This window comes from Sorghum bicolor, chromosome 8 (assembly GCF_000003195.3).
Source record: "Sorghum bicolor cultivar BTx623 chromosome 8, Sorghum_bicolor_NCBIv3, whole genome shotgun sequence".
Taxonomy (NCBI): domain Eukaryota; kingdom Viridiplantae; phylum Streptophyta; class Magnoliopsida; order Poales; family Poaceae; genus Sorghum; species Sorghum bicolor.
This window is the reverse complement of record NC_012877.2, coordinates 61,536,231-61,550,838: the sequence shown is the minus strand read 5'-3', so window position 1 is coordinate 61,550,838 and position 14,608 is coordinate 61,536,231. Positions and strand designations below refer to the sequence as shown.

The following is a 14,608-nucleotide window of genomic DNA, read 5'->3' as shown; positions in this document are numbered from 1 at the left end:
TCTCGAGCTGGGTTTGCCACTGATCCAAATTGGCATCAAAATTGCAACGGCCTACTTTGGCAACAGGGGATCCCTCCGAGATCCTCGCCTTTTCCCAGGGTGAGAAGCCCGCGCGGAAACTGGCCACGGGCTAGATTACGGTGCCGTTTGGAAGCCTACGCGGAGAGGGAGGATGACCCGACCCACGAGTTTTCCCCGGGGCGCTGCCCCATGTCTCGAGACACCGGGCACGGTTCCCAGTCTGCTTGTGGGTCACTCTATCTTTTTACATGAGGAGGCGCTTGCGCCGCCGCCGCCCGTCATCCCTTCGACATGAGGAGGCACTGCGCCGCCGCTGTCTGCCAATCAGCTGCAGTGAAATTCTCCTGTGTGTGGATATTCACCCCGGATGGAGGCGAAAAAAAAAGAAGATAAAAAAATCCACGTCCGAGGTTATATTCTCTGGGTAAATTACCTCTGCTGCCAAAGTAAGCCGTTGAGAGAAAAGTATGAGTACTGAGGGTGGATGCAGGGAGAGCTCTACATGACAGAGACATGAAGTGTCACCGGTGCATGGACAACGATGACGGAGAGCTCTACATGACATGACATGAAGTGTCACGATGCGTGGACAACGATGACTGGAGGAGCGAAGGATGAGCCTGATACCAGTCCTATCTTTAGTGTGGGCTAATTAAGGGGACGATTATTGATTTTATCTGTGTGCAACCGATGTATGCCTTTTTGTTTTACGGTCCATCCAAACAAGGTTATCAATCTGGAAAATTTGTGGGATCCAATTACACCGGGTTTTGGATATAAAATTGGTCATTCAAACATGAAACATGAAGGAAGGATTTTGTATCGGTGAAAGCCATATTCGAGTGAAGTCAATATGGTGGCATTTACCGGTGCAAGTGAAATAATTAAAATTATTTATATTTAGAAATTAAACTAATGTTTGGATGTAACTCAACTGGTAGAGCAGAAAATATGTATGGTTCAAGGTACGTGTTGAACTCCACGTATCTCCAAATTTTTGTATTTACTCTTTTTTCTCTCAGATTGCATAACGGTCCAAATTTTTTATTAACTCTTTTTTCCTTTCAGATTGCAGGCCTTGTTTAATTCTAATTTTCCCTCAGTGATTTTCACACACACACACACACACACACACACACACACACACACACACACACTCTTTTTTCCTTTCAGATTGCAGGCCTTGTTTAATTCTAATTTTCCCTCAGTGATTTTCACACACACACGGCCACTCAAATGCATGGTGATTCAGATGTATAACCAAACTGATGAACCGAGATGCACTTTCAGAAATTGTAAGTCCACACGCATAATCCCAAGTATGGCAAAACATCCCTGCTGTCCTCAGGTCAGAAAATGGGAACAGAACAGGTGGCTATAACAGTACGCCGCCCATACTCACATGACAAAACTTGGCTTATATATATACTAATACAAATATAATGGGGAAAGTTCAACCAGTCAAGCATTTACTTGTAGCAAAAATTATGCAGACATAGGCTACCAACAGCCCATTGCAGAGGCTACGGTACTAGAGAAGAGAACTCTGTACATACATTACAGGCTGATCTAACAGCTGGCACTAGAGAGAATGTGAACGAACGCTGATGGACTTGAATTGAAACTAAACTGTTCTTGAAAGGACCATGGATCGGACAAGACCTTCAGTCGCGTCTGCGAGCCAGCAACTGGTGATCGCATTCACAGTTCGTCCACGGAGAAGAATCAGAAACTGGATAGCAATTTATCCAACAAAACCTCCACCGATCATGAATAATCTGCAATTGATGATTTATAAGTCTTCTACAAGAAAAAAAAAGGAAGACACTGCCAAAGGAAAATTTATATGATGGAACAGGAAAGATGGCCTAAGAGAGTGGACGCAGGCAATGTGAGCAAGCCTAACCTCACTATTAGGCTTTGCAAAGCAGAAGATCCAGTCAAAATCAAACGGTCTTGTCGACAGTTTTGGTAGAAGGCAGTGTGCCAAATACATGATCCCACAGGGTCGAAGTTATTCCAAAGCCCTTGGTTTGAATTCTGAAGTGATGGTTGAGATGGTACTTCTGAGGTACAGCAAAGGGTAGTGTGAGTATAACATGACACAGATGAGTGCTTGGATAAGCTTCAGAAATGAGAATGAAGAAAGAACCTTGAGATATTTTGCAGGATCTGATGATGGCCGGCCATGATGCAGGTAGTAGTGTGTGCAATCATAGATCACGTAACCCAACAGGCCACCTCCAAATAGACCAGGAGTTGTAGATGGGGTCGAAAATAGCTTGATCATGTTCCAGAACTATACGAACAGTTCAGAACAAAAACATTAAAAATTATCGATGTCCAACTGAAAGTTAGCAAAGTTAAAGGAAATCCTGACTAGCTTGAAAACATGATGATTTTCATGTACAATCAGGACACTTGAACCAGCTTGAGAAAAAAGGATTAAGATATTGAACAAATGTAGCACTAGTATGTTATTTCCCATTATTGTTCTGTAAACCTGAAATTTGTCAACAGTAGATACCCATACCCTGGTATGTACATATTATAAGGAAGATTGTTTACCGGAAAGCACAAAATAGCTGCAGCAGCTGGTGGAAAAACAAGTCGAAGTCCATCCATCGGATGTTTGTGATGGCATCCATGAAGGAGATAATGCGCTGTGTTTCCCCTGCAACATATCAAATGGCAGTGATTAGAGAGATGCTCAACAAATATAGTTTGACTTGAGCATATTAGAAGAATAAGTTACCAGTAACTTTTGGTTTTTATGTGGAACAAGAATCGGTGTACCACATATTCGATCAGTGTCCACAGAAATATTCCAAACACAGTCATCATAGCTACATCTGTAATTGTATTGCCCATCTGGATAGAAGTACTCAGGCACCAACAGACAACAGGCAACCAGATAAGTGGAACTGCCCACCATTTCGTGCGGGTTAAGAACTGAACAATGAACCAACCATCAGATCAAAGTATTCAGGTATTCAAATGCTATGCAATGCAATAAACCGAATATATTCACCTCCAATATATCATTTTCAAAAAATCGTGGCCCTTCCTTGCTAACAATTGGCTGGTGAACCCACTCCTGATACTGCTCCTCTAGATGGCCAACCTAAAAATTTTCATATGCTTCCAGGCATCAAATCACCAATGAAAAACTTTGCATTTCCTAAGGTGTGCAGAGTAGTCAGTAAGTGACCTCTTGAAAATAAAATGATTTGCCATTCGCAGACATGTAAATAATGGCAAAATCCAGTAATTGTTTTAACAAAGGGATTTTTGGTTATATGTACTCTAGGCAGCTGACTAGAGATTATCTATTTCATTGGAAACCATCTGTATAACAAAGATTTGATATATGAAGTGTACTACTGGTACATAAAAAAAAAACATGTGTGTTTGCACGCACATATATAAGAAATGATTGCAAAAAAAGAGTATACTCTTCAGTGATGTTACACTGCAAGACATAGAAACGATAAAATTTCTAATTAAATCAAACATAAATAATGGTAGAGTTATGCTACCTGGAATACTAGAGGCTTGTCCAGATCCACAGTAAAGGCTGCTGCGACCATTTTCTCGGAAAAGTGATGGCTGTAATAATCAAAATTAAAAGCATAAGAGGTGTTGTATTCAAAATTCAAGAAATTTGGACACAGAAGTTACAGAACCGGGCAAATGAAACTGTGTGAAACTAGTGAGGGGTGGACACTATGTCCAAATATGGCAATGTAATTGACCCTCAACTCAAGTGATTCCAGACCACCATACTTCCACATCTATGTCATGATTTGTACCCAGAAAGCTCATAGTGTGCCCAACACTTAACTAGTTTAGTAAGGTTCTGTGCCCACTACTGCTTAAACAAACAGCAAGTGGTCATAACCCCTGGCAACTGGCATTACTATCCTATCAGGATCTTGGGACCCAAAAGGCCAAAACCATGTTCTGTGGTGCCATTTAGGCCTATATCTCAAGGTGTGCCAGAGCACCACAGAGCAGAAAAAACATACGGCCTAGCACTCACAATCTGGCCCGTCCACACTCCACACAAAATATCTAGAGCAAATCCAAACAATCAATTTCACAGACAAGAGCACATGGCACATGCTTTCTGTCATCATGTATTCTCGTGCAATTTGACTCTGTTCTCAATCAAGTTGAGAAAAGAATCCAGACATGACCAGAGTCCACAGCTAAGAACCACCTGTGGGGCATCCCACAGGAATCCAAAGAAAAAACCGTGTGCTGCCTGGGGCTTACCAAACCACTGATTGCTGACCACTTTATTACACTGGAAATGGGACACAAGCGATCCCTGTATGGCTGTATCACAGTATCAGTTGTTCAAGCAGGTAGGATGGGCATTGGAGGCAGACGTCAGTAATACCCAAATGAATTAATAATTGTTGAAAAAGGTAGTGAGCCACAGAGAAAAAGGTGAAAAGCATCTCAAGATATGGCTGGCATATATGTAATGAATGAAGGCACAGATGCCATGAACAAAAGTTGGCTTGTGCGTGTTGAGTGTTGTTGACATTCTAGTAAATGACAGCAAGCACTGGACAGATCCTTCTCCCACTGTGTAAAATTAAACTAAAATTACTCAAGCATCTAGTTGAAGAACATCAGACGTAACGTAATAACAGATTAACAGGACAAGCACAGCCCCCAGATTCGTTCCTCGAAGGACGAAGCATACTGAACCAAACTTGACGACGGCCCAGCTCCAAGATTAAAGAGCTTGGGTTGCAAGAACCAGCATTGTCCATACGATTTTAGTATGAGAGATAACTTCGCCCTCGAATAGTAATAGGTCTCGCGCCAAGCCGCCGCCGGAAAGGTTACAGTTACCGGCGGCGGTCAATGCAGCGGCCAGGACGGATCTAAACCCCCCAAAATCCGGACGGATCTCGGACCACGGACACCCAGCAAGCCACCAAGTGAAGAAACTGACGAGGAAGAGAGGTCTCCAGGACGGCAACTCACCTGCGCAGCGCAGCAGAAGTACAATGTCGGCGCCGTCGACGGCACCGCCCGCAGGAGGGCTGTACTGAAGCGGGGTACGCGCGAAGCGAAGGTGGGGGGAATAGGAAAAGACGAGTCGGCTTCCGGTCGCCCCGCCGCCGCGGCTTCGCGTTGGGAGGTCGGAGGTGGACGGGGAGTGAGATGGGGGAGCAAAAGGCGCCGGCTTTGGGAAGACGGACGACGGCGACGGCCACGAGTTCCACCAGTACTTGTATAGATTGGCTGCTGGAGACAGCAGCTTTGCTTTCCTTGCTGCTGCTGCTGAGTTATTGGGCTGGGCCGGCCCTTTTGCCACTCTCCTAGAGCAAGGGGAAAACGGAAGAAAGGCAGAAGGCCCAGCGAATGAACCTGGGTCGAGTGGGTTTGGTTATTAGGGGGGCCCGTTTAGGAGGAGAGATCTTCTTTTTCTTTTTTTTTTTTGTGAATAAGGAGAGCTCCTCTTAACGTTGGTGTTTCAAGCTAGACTAACTGGAGGCACAAAAAAATGTCTGACTTCATCCACGTAAATATATTCTATACCAAACTTTTATATTTTCAGTATTGTTCAGTATTTCATCTACCACTAAAAATATAACGTCGTTAAATCGTGAAATAAATCTAGAAAATACAGCACGTCGAGTCGGGAACTTAGAATCCGGGTGGAAAGATTCCACCACGAGAAAGCAGGGTTGTGTTTAGTTGGTGAAGGAAAAAAATTCGCGACACTGTAGTACTTTCGTTTGTTTGTGGTAATTATTGTCCAATCTTAGTCTAACTAGGCTCAAAAGATTCGTCTCGTAAATTTCGATCAAACCATGCAATTATTTTTTATTTTTGTCTATATTTAATACTCCATGCATACATCTAAAGATTTGATGTGATAGAAAATCTTAAAAAAAAATTTGGAATTTGAGGTGGAAGTAAACAAGGCTCTAGAGGAAGAGAACTTGAAACTCAACCACTGACACACAGAAGGCATGCAGATCACCAAGGCAGACACATATGTTGTCCGCACAATCTCTCCATGCAGCTCTGATCCGAGACATCCGTACAACTCTCACCAATCTCTCTCTCTCTCTCTAGTTTTTCCCCCCGTTGAGTTCAGTGATTGGTCCTGATCAGAGCCACGTGGAAAACGTTACTAGTTCGCATGGTGCAACCAGTTTCGAAAAAAATGGGGGAAAAAAAAGAGATTCCATGACACGGGTTCAGATATCTGAAAGTTCGTCTTCTGTTCTTGTGATTTTCGGAAGTGTTGTGGTCGCCACAGGACAAGTATCCTGTTTACGTAGCGTCTCCGCCTCGGCAAGTTCCTCTCAGAGACAGAGGACACGCAAAAAAAAAATCATCAGAAATCAAAAAAGAAAAAAAAATCAAGACACGGATTTCTGATCTCCAAAAGGCGAAAGCTCGTCTTGGGAACGTGGTCGCCGGTCGCCAGAGGGCCAAAACATCCTCATCGTTCTTCGTTTACCTAGCCTCGCTGTCAGCTGCTCTGCTACGTACGAAATACAAATTGGAAATGAGGTCTTTCTAGTTACACTTAAAATCTAAAACTTTTCTATATTTTTTTATTACATTGAATCTTACAGCACATGTATTAAATATAGATAAAAAAATAACTAATTACATAATTTATCTGTAATTTGTGAGACAAAGTTTTTGAATCTGGTTAGTCTATAATTAGACAATTACTAGATGCTAATGAAAATGCTATAGTATTCAAAAATTTTCACCTAGAAAACTAAGCAAAGCCTGATAATGGGACTGCAGGGAAAAGCTTCAGAAGTTTCTTCTTCCGTCACTCATTTCATTTCTTGTTTTTCCGGATTCGAGAAGGATTGCAATTAGGAGTACTTACATACAGTTTCATGAAAAAGTGATAAAATAAGGTTCAAAAAAAAACCCAGAATAAACAGTAGAGCCGTTGAGAGGGAGTCACTCCTCCAACCTGTCGTGCGATCAGTTCCGCGTCCACGCGTCAAAGATTGAACTAGCGACGACGGAAGTGCTACCGCGCTACCACATTAGCACTTTCCGTTCAGCGTACAGGGTTCCATAATTTATCGTTCGTTTGGCTGATAAATTATAACAGAAAGTACTGTTGGCTGATTTATTGTGAGCGAAGAACACTGCTAAATGGTTGTCAGATTCGGTTGATAAACTCAAGTGAACAAAGGTGACTCCTCAATAATATAGGCCTTGTTTAGTTCACAAAAGATTCAAAATTTTCCATCACATCGAATCTTGCGGCACATATATAGAAAATTAAATATAGACGAAAACAAAAACTAATTACATAGTTTACCTGTAATTTACGAGACGAATCTTTAAAGCCTAGGTAGTCCATAATTGAACAATAATTACCAAATACAAATGAAAGTGTTATAATATCTAAAATTCAAAATCTTTACCAACTAAGCAAGGCCATAGCTAACTGCTAGCTAGTTTAGTGCCAACTCATCAGTATGGGGCTCTACATGTAAAAAAAAAAATATTTTGTTTCTCTTGCATTCATAGCAGCTTTATTTTACTAGTAAACAATCTCTCCTCAGCCAGTGGTATGCTTTGGAAATCCATAAATAGTCGCTAGGAACTCGTCACTAGCTAGAAGGCTTTTTCGCTTTCTCTCTCCTAACTCCTGAGGCCTTCTTTACTTCCACCCTAAAACCTAAAATTTTTCAAAATTTCCCATCACATCAAATCTTTAAACGCATGCATAAAGTATTAAATATAGAAAAAAAATAAAAACTAATTGCACAGTTTGGTCGAAATTTATGAGACCAATCTTTTGAGCCTAATTAGTCTATGGTTAGGCAATAATTACCACAAACAAATGAAAGTGCTACAGTATCAGTGAAATTTTTCGCATCGGGAACTAAACAAGGCCCTAGGATACATGCTGATGTGTACAGTTAAATAGCTAGCTGACTCAATATTATTTGAGGACGCCTTAAGCAGTATGCTTTTGTTTTTTTATTATTGTGCTTGATGGATGGAACTGAATCAGGTTGAGACTTGAGACGCAGGAGGAGGATCGCAAAAGATGCAGGAGGCGTTTTCGCAGAAGCAGAGGAAGAGAGGCAGAAACCCAACCACTGACAGCAGGCATGCATGATCACCAAGCTGGATTGTTTGTTTGTCCGTCCGTCCGTTTGCGATGCTCACAACTAAATAATAAATCGCTGTCTGTCTGTCTGTCTGTCTTTGACCGTCCGTCTCTCCATGCAGATATGCATCTCCATCCTCTAACCAATCTCCCTGTTCTTTTTATGTGGTGATGAAGATGATGATTCAGTTCAGTGGCTGAGCACGCACATGGAAAACGTTCCTCGGCATTTGCATACGCCCAAGCCCAACTAATATCTCCCATTATCCATCACTGAGCACAAAATCAGTAAAACCCATCCATTAATCGGAGGAGAATTTGTTTCATGTCTTGTTTGGATGCAGTCGGTTTCACGTTAATCCACATGTGTTGGGGTGGATTGAAGTAGAACTTAAACTAAATTCCACTCCAATACATGTGGATTGAGGTGAATCCGACAATATCCAAACAAGCCCTCAAGTGGGATACACGGACATGCTGCTTCTCTGTGCCGGACTCTCCACTGATCCTCTGATACTAGAGTCATACAGTATGCAAGTTCCTCTCTGATCTGAGACCAGGACACAGATTTTTCGATCAAAAAGAAAAGAAAAGATCTCAGAAAGTTCGTATTCTGATGATCTTCACACTTGTGATGTGGTCGTCACAGGGACAAACATCCACACCATTAGCGGAGCCAGAAGCTTTTAGGAGTAGGTAGGTGGGGATCGGCTTTGATCGCCTCCTCGTTGCCTAAAAAACAGTTTTTAAGAGCTCGAGCAATTTTTATTGTATAAAAATATTTAGTCAGAAAATTACAGAGATCAACTTTGATATAAAGAAATTTTCCTTTTGAACGTTGGAGCCCAAAGCTTCACTGTCAGCTGTTCCGAGACCGAGCAATGGAATGGAATGGAAGATCACGCATGCCTTTACAAGAAAATCAGTTTTCTTCTGTCACCCATTTCACTTCTTCTTATTCGGATTCAAGAAGGAATGCAATTACAAGAAAAACAAATTTGATCCGGATTCTGATCCCTCGGTCGGTTCTCGTTCCGGGGCAGAATCCGAGCTGCAACACAAGAACACTCCGCTAGCTACCTGCTGCTACCTTCGGAATCGGATCACCACTGGCAGGAACTGGAACTGGAATTCTCTCGACTGACCTGGAGGAGAACGCCGCGCAGAGCACGGCCAGCGCCAGCGCCGGGAGCTTCCCGGCGACGAGCCCGACCAGGATGATCGGCACCAACGCGGGCAACGGCAATGCGCGCCCGCGTCGGCGGCGGCAGCAGCGATCGTCGTATGTGATCGCCTCCGGTGGCGGCGCCGGCATGGTCTCCCTGGCGGGAGCACCAGCAGATGCTGCTGCTGCTGCTGCTGCGGGCTCGACGTTGGCCTCGCCGCCGCTCGGGTGCTCGTGCTCGCCTGCGTCGCCGCCGTGGCGGGAGCGGGAGTCCGTGGCCCGGGGCGTCTTGACGTTCCGCAACTTGCTGGAAAGTAGCTTCCGCAGCGACCTCCTGCTCTGTTTCCGCTTCTGGTTATTCACCGCCGACGACGAGTCGTCGCCGCTATCGGCGTCGGGAAAGCAGAGCCAGGCCGCATCGCTGCCTCCGTCGTAGGACGCGCACTCGCCGCAGCTCGGCCTGGGCGACACCGCCGCGTCCCGGATCGGCGAGACGGATCCGCGGCTCCAATCCACCCCTTCCTCCGTCTCCGGCCGCCGAACATGAACGGTCCTAGCGGACTCGATCCAGGACAGCGCCACCGAAGCGAGCGTGGCCGCGGCCACCAGCTGCTTGCTCCAGATCACCAGCAGCGCCAGCGCCACGGCGCCGCCGGCCACGAGGAGACCCGGCCGGATGCTGAAGCCCGCGCCTTTGCCTGGGCGTGTCGTCACCGGTACCGGTGCCGGTGCCGCCGCGTCGTGATGAGACACCGAAAGGTTGCTCCTTTGCTGGAGCTCCGCGGCCGGCGGGACGGCGGCGCCGGGTGCGCGGTGTCGCCGTCTGGAGTTCCTGAGGCGGCCGTGGTTCTTGACGACGATGTCGGCGAGGGAGGTCGGGAAGCCGGTCTGCACAGGGAGCGGCCCCGCGCGGGCCGGCGGGCGGAGGGACGCCAGGAGGCGGCGCAGGCGGCCGCCGCTGCCGCCGGACGTGCGCTTCAGCGGGCTCGTTGGCATCGCCGGAGGCAGCCGACGACGCCGGCGAGCATCGGAGGCGTGGCGTGAGTCGTGACGCGGTGAGGCTTTGCGCGTCCGCGTTTCTGGTGGGAGAGAAGAAGGAAAGTGGCGAGGAAATTCAGGTGGTGGGATTTGGAGGTTTGCTGTTTGGCATTGGAGGGTGTCCTGTTTTATGGCGACAGTTTCTTGGTTGATCCTGCTTGGCGTTTGTGGCACCTGGGTGAAGAAATCAAGGAGACCCCTTTTTATTAAAAAAAGTTTTTGTCTTTGTTTTATAAAAAACATGCTTTTTGATTTATATTCGTACTTGCGTCTAAATAAATCAATTTCTAAAATCCATAACAGTTTAATTAAAAATATATTTTATATAAAACTAATAATACTAATTTGATACTATAAATTTTAATATCTTTTTAGTCATTAGTCAAAGTTTAAAAGTTTAACTTAAGATAACTCTAGAAGATTATTTATTTGTCCTTGAATGGGATACACAAATGGTTTGACAACATGTGTTAGAGCAACTCCAGCAGTAGTTTTAAAACTAGACCTCTACTTTTAATTTTGGTGCTCCCTTTACTTCTTGGAGCTCGACTTTTTTTCTTCAACTTCAACAGTAGCACCCAAATTTGGGCCCCTAAATCTATTCCAGAGAGAGTGACAAAGGGACCCACTCGTCATTGTTCTTTTCTTCTTCCTCTTTCTTCTTCCTTTGGACAGAGACACAATTAGAGCATCGAGCCGGTTACCGTAGGGTGTCATGCACATGCAAGGGAAGAGAGAGAGAGGGAGCATGCACTGCGGCTAGGACACACGATGGAGGATAGGGGCTGTCCTGTTGGGCCAACAGAAATGGGGTCTGGGGGAGAAATATGGGTGCCCAGCCAAATATGGGGTCTGGAGTAGGGGCCTTGTTGGAGTAATGTTTTTAGCCTGGGCACCCATATTTAGCTATTGAGACTTGAGTATATCAGCCCCAATATATAGATCTAGGTCTAGCTCAAAAAATGAGACCTACATGATAAAAAAGATTAACCTTTCTCTCAGCTCGTTGCCTTCGAATGTCAACTTTTTGTTTTTCTATTCTATGAAACTTGGTTCCATTCTTCGGACCAGGATCTTCATAGGAGCAGCCAACAGTAGTGTACGCACTAGCACACGTTCGGGCATTAGCACCGGTCGGGAAGGGCCTGTTGTCCCGGTTCCCGAGCCGGTGCTGCCCTTCCAGGACTAAAGGCCGAGGTTTTTGGCTATTTTGGACATCGACCAATGCCTCATTCTGTAGTAGTGACGGATCCTGGCTTCATAGGATCTGCTTCGAACCGTCCACCGCGGACACTCTAATGGTGAGATCTTGAAAACTTCTATGGAGAAATTTTGGGTCAAAATACAGATTTTGCAAAGAGTGTCTATATGTCACCCGCGTGACGCATCACTTGATTTTTTTTCTCCTCCGAACACATCATTGTTCATCTTCTTCCACGCCTCCACTCCTCACCACCCACCGCCCCGTCGCGGCCGCACTAGGGTTTCATCAGATCTCCATGAGAGCGGCAGCCTCCCTTCCTCTCCCCCTCCTTCCGCCGCGAGCTTCGGCCATGGAGCTCCTCTGCTTAGGCCTGGCTCGGCTGCCATCAGGGCCCCTAAACTACCATGTCACCGTCCCCACCCACTGCTTGCTCACCCTGTCTATCTCCCCCAAGCTCCTTCTAAGGCTGCCAAACTTGGGAAGAAGACCACATGACGTTCTTGGATTGGGTAGAAAAATTCGAGTGGAGATAGGTTCAAATCACACGAGTGAGCTTTAGCTTTTACCGTTTTGATATGTATATGAGTCTATCATGACTAAACACTCTTCATCTATTGTGGTTGGGTCAAAATAATGCTATGTTGTGGCTGGGGTGCTTGGTTAAATCACATTCGTGTAATCAATCGGCGTGGCTAAATTGCGTGCCAGAGAGATCATAGCTTTGAAAGGTGCTTTTGCAGTAGAAACGTTACTTTCATGGAACTTGATCATAATTACTGAAAAGGATACATATCTCTCCAAGTTATTATATCATTGCATATTTAAAACATGTAGTTAGCGGGTAGTATAATGAATCATATTTTCATGCCAAGCATGCATCAGGCATTTAAAAAAACAAATCTTCTAGATAAAGTTACTACATGTTGTGTTTAGATTTTACAGAGAGAATCATTGCAACAACTTGTGAGTCCGTGGTCTTCGTTGGTTGTGTCTCGTTGACCGAAGATGTGACTTGTAAGGACCAGCATGCCCAAAGCATTCCGCGTTTACTGTAGTTAGGTCCACTCAGGAGGACAAAAAAAGGCATGCACAAAAAAAAAGGAGGACAAAAAAAGGCCAATGAAAGCAGAGTTTCCTTTAGCCCGTGCTTTGATATATTCTCTCTGTCCTCAAAGATTACAATTCCAGATTTAGAATAAAGTCCAAACATTTTAAGTTTAATTGCTGAATTTATACAAAAAATAATGTCAATATTCATGTCTTTAAATGAGTTTTTTATGAAATTCCACAATTAATCCAGTGATACTTAAATGATATCATTGACGTTAGTATTTTCTTGTATAGATTTGGACAAATTTAAAATTGTTTAACTCCTTAAAAAGAGTTTCTTTTTGGTAATCTAAAGTAATTTATAGTAAATTTTCACATATCAAATAACCTAATTAAAGTAATTTATGTAGAGTTTTTTTGGTATGCGAGTTTTTTTGGTAATCTAAAGTAAGTTATTTAGTAATTTGTACTAGTCTGAGAGTAGTTAAACAACCGCCAGTGTGTTGGTGCTTGGTGGGTGTTTGGCGTGTGGCCAAGTGCTACTGAATTCATCGAACAGTTTTGAATGGCATGACAATTTCACTCGACTCATTGTACCACAATCCCACAAAGTATAATACTCCCTTCATGTTGTAAGTCTAAAATATTGCTAGATCAAATAATCTAAAGTAATTGATAAAGAAAGGTACTCATATTTATCACATAAAACAAATTTTATTAGATTCATATATAACGACATAATATATATACCTATTTGGATTCATACGAGTTAATAGTTTGACTTTTAACTAGATCTAGAATCGCATCTTTTTGAGACAGAGGTAGCAAGTATTATGTCTTGGTGAGAAATTAACCTCTAGGCTGAGGCTCATTTTCTTTTTAACGTTTTTTTTTATCTTGGATTCTTTCTTTCTTACCCTCCTCTTTTCTATCAGTTTCCTCAGTTTTCCTTCTTCCGTGTTGATTTTAATCTAATATATAAATAAGCCCCTTCCTAAAAAAAGGGAATGAAAATTGACCTCATGCTGCCCATTTTGCGTGCCCTTGTCCTCAGGCCAACCATACGGATCACAACACAAAACACTTTTGTGTACTCTAGAGTGGTGCGTGTTTCTTTTTAACAAAAAAAAAAAAGAAAATGAAGAAAAAAGTTGTGTGTTCCAGCAGGATCAGCTTGCAGCAACCCAATTGGCGTCTCGCCTCGTCTGCCAACTCAATCGCGCGCAATTGGCAACTGCAGCTGGAGAGCAACAGATCAAGAGAGGTGCACACCAAGTGTCAGCTGCCTCCTAGCTTCCTTTGAAATAAATTGTACTAGTCTCGGTGTCGTCTCAGCTTTGTATATATCATGCTGGTGCTATGAAACAACAGATTGATTATTGGCGTGTTCGAATAAATTAGTGCTAAAAATATTGTTAGCTGATAGTTATTAATAGCTGTTAAGTTTTTTTAAGGAGACGCTTTAGATCCACCTGCTAATTATAGGTGCTTTTGGATAGTGAGTTGAAGGTAAAAAAACTATTAACAACTATAATAAACCTACTAATAGGGAACTAATAGTTAGCCACCCCCTAATAACGTACAATTAGAAGGTTTATTAACAGGTATGTTTGGATCCACTAATACTGTTTTTCTCCGTGCACCTAAAATTAGTGATCAGTATGGGGGTCTGCTAATAAACCTTGTGAAATATACCACTTTGTGCACTCTAGAGTGGTATAAGCTCTGCTTCAGTGATGGAGCAGCTTTTTGTTTCGGCTAGTGGAGCTAGAGCTATCTTACGAATATGTTGTTAGGTAAAACAAGTTCTTCTAGTTACTGAAAATAATGAAATGACTATAATGTATGTTTTCTATTTCTTTTCTTGCTTGGCCCATTAACAAAATATAAAAAAAGGCCATCTTCTTGATCAGCCCACCGTTCGTTTCTTGCTCATCTTCATCTGAAAACCAACATCTCTGCTCATCCTCCCTGCTTATCTCACAACCGCCCACAACTT

At 43.6% G+C, this 14,608-nt stretch overlaps 2 protein-coding genes across 3 annotated transcripts; both read right to left on the bottom strand.

Annotated features, from left to right (window-relative positions):
- Positions 1,417-5,274, bottom strand: LOC8071505 (dihydroceramide fatty acyl 2-hydroxylase FAH1). Of its 2 annotated transcripts, none has more exons than XM_002442536.2 (8): positions 5,026-5,274; positions 3,561-3,630; positions 3,053-3,145; positions 2,777-2,973; positions 2,590-2,695; positions 2,174-2,320; positions 1,928-2,087; positions 1,417-1,799 (listed from the first exon to the last, which is right to left on the bottom strand). In XM_002442536.2, the coding sequence occupies exons 2-7, from the start codon at positions 3,609-3,611 to the stop codon at positions 1,968-1,970; spliced, it is 714 nt and encodes a 237-aa protein (XP_002442581.1). In that variant the 5' UTR covers positions 3,612-3,630; positions 5,026-5,274; the 3' UTR covers positions 1,417-1,799; positions 1,928-1,967. The 2 variants fall into 2 exon arrangements, with proteins under 2 accessions (XP_002442581.1, XP_021301284.1); XM_021445609.1 differs by lacking the exon at positions 5,026-5,274 and adding an exon at positions 3,866-4,971.
- Positions 8,961-10,517, bottom strand: LOC8086117. The gene has a single exon (XM_002442535.2). The coding sequence runs from the start codon at positions 10,311-10,313 to the stop codon at positions 9,225-9,227; it is 1,089 nt and encodes a 362-aa protein (XP_002442580.1). The 5' UTR covers positions 10,314-10,517; the 3' UTR covers positions 8,961-9,224.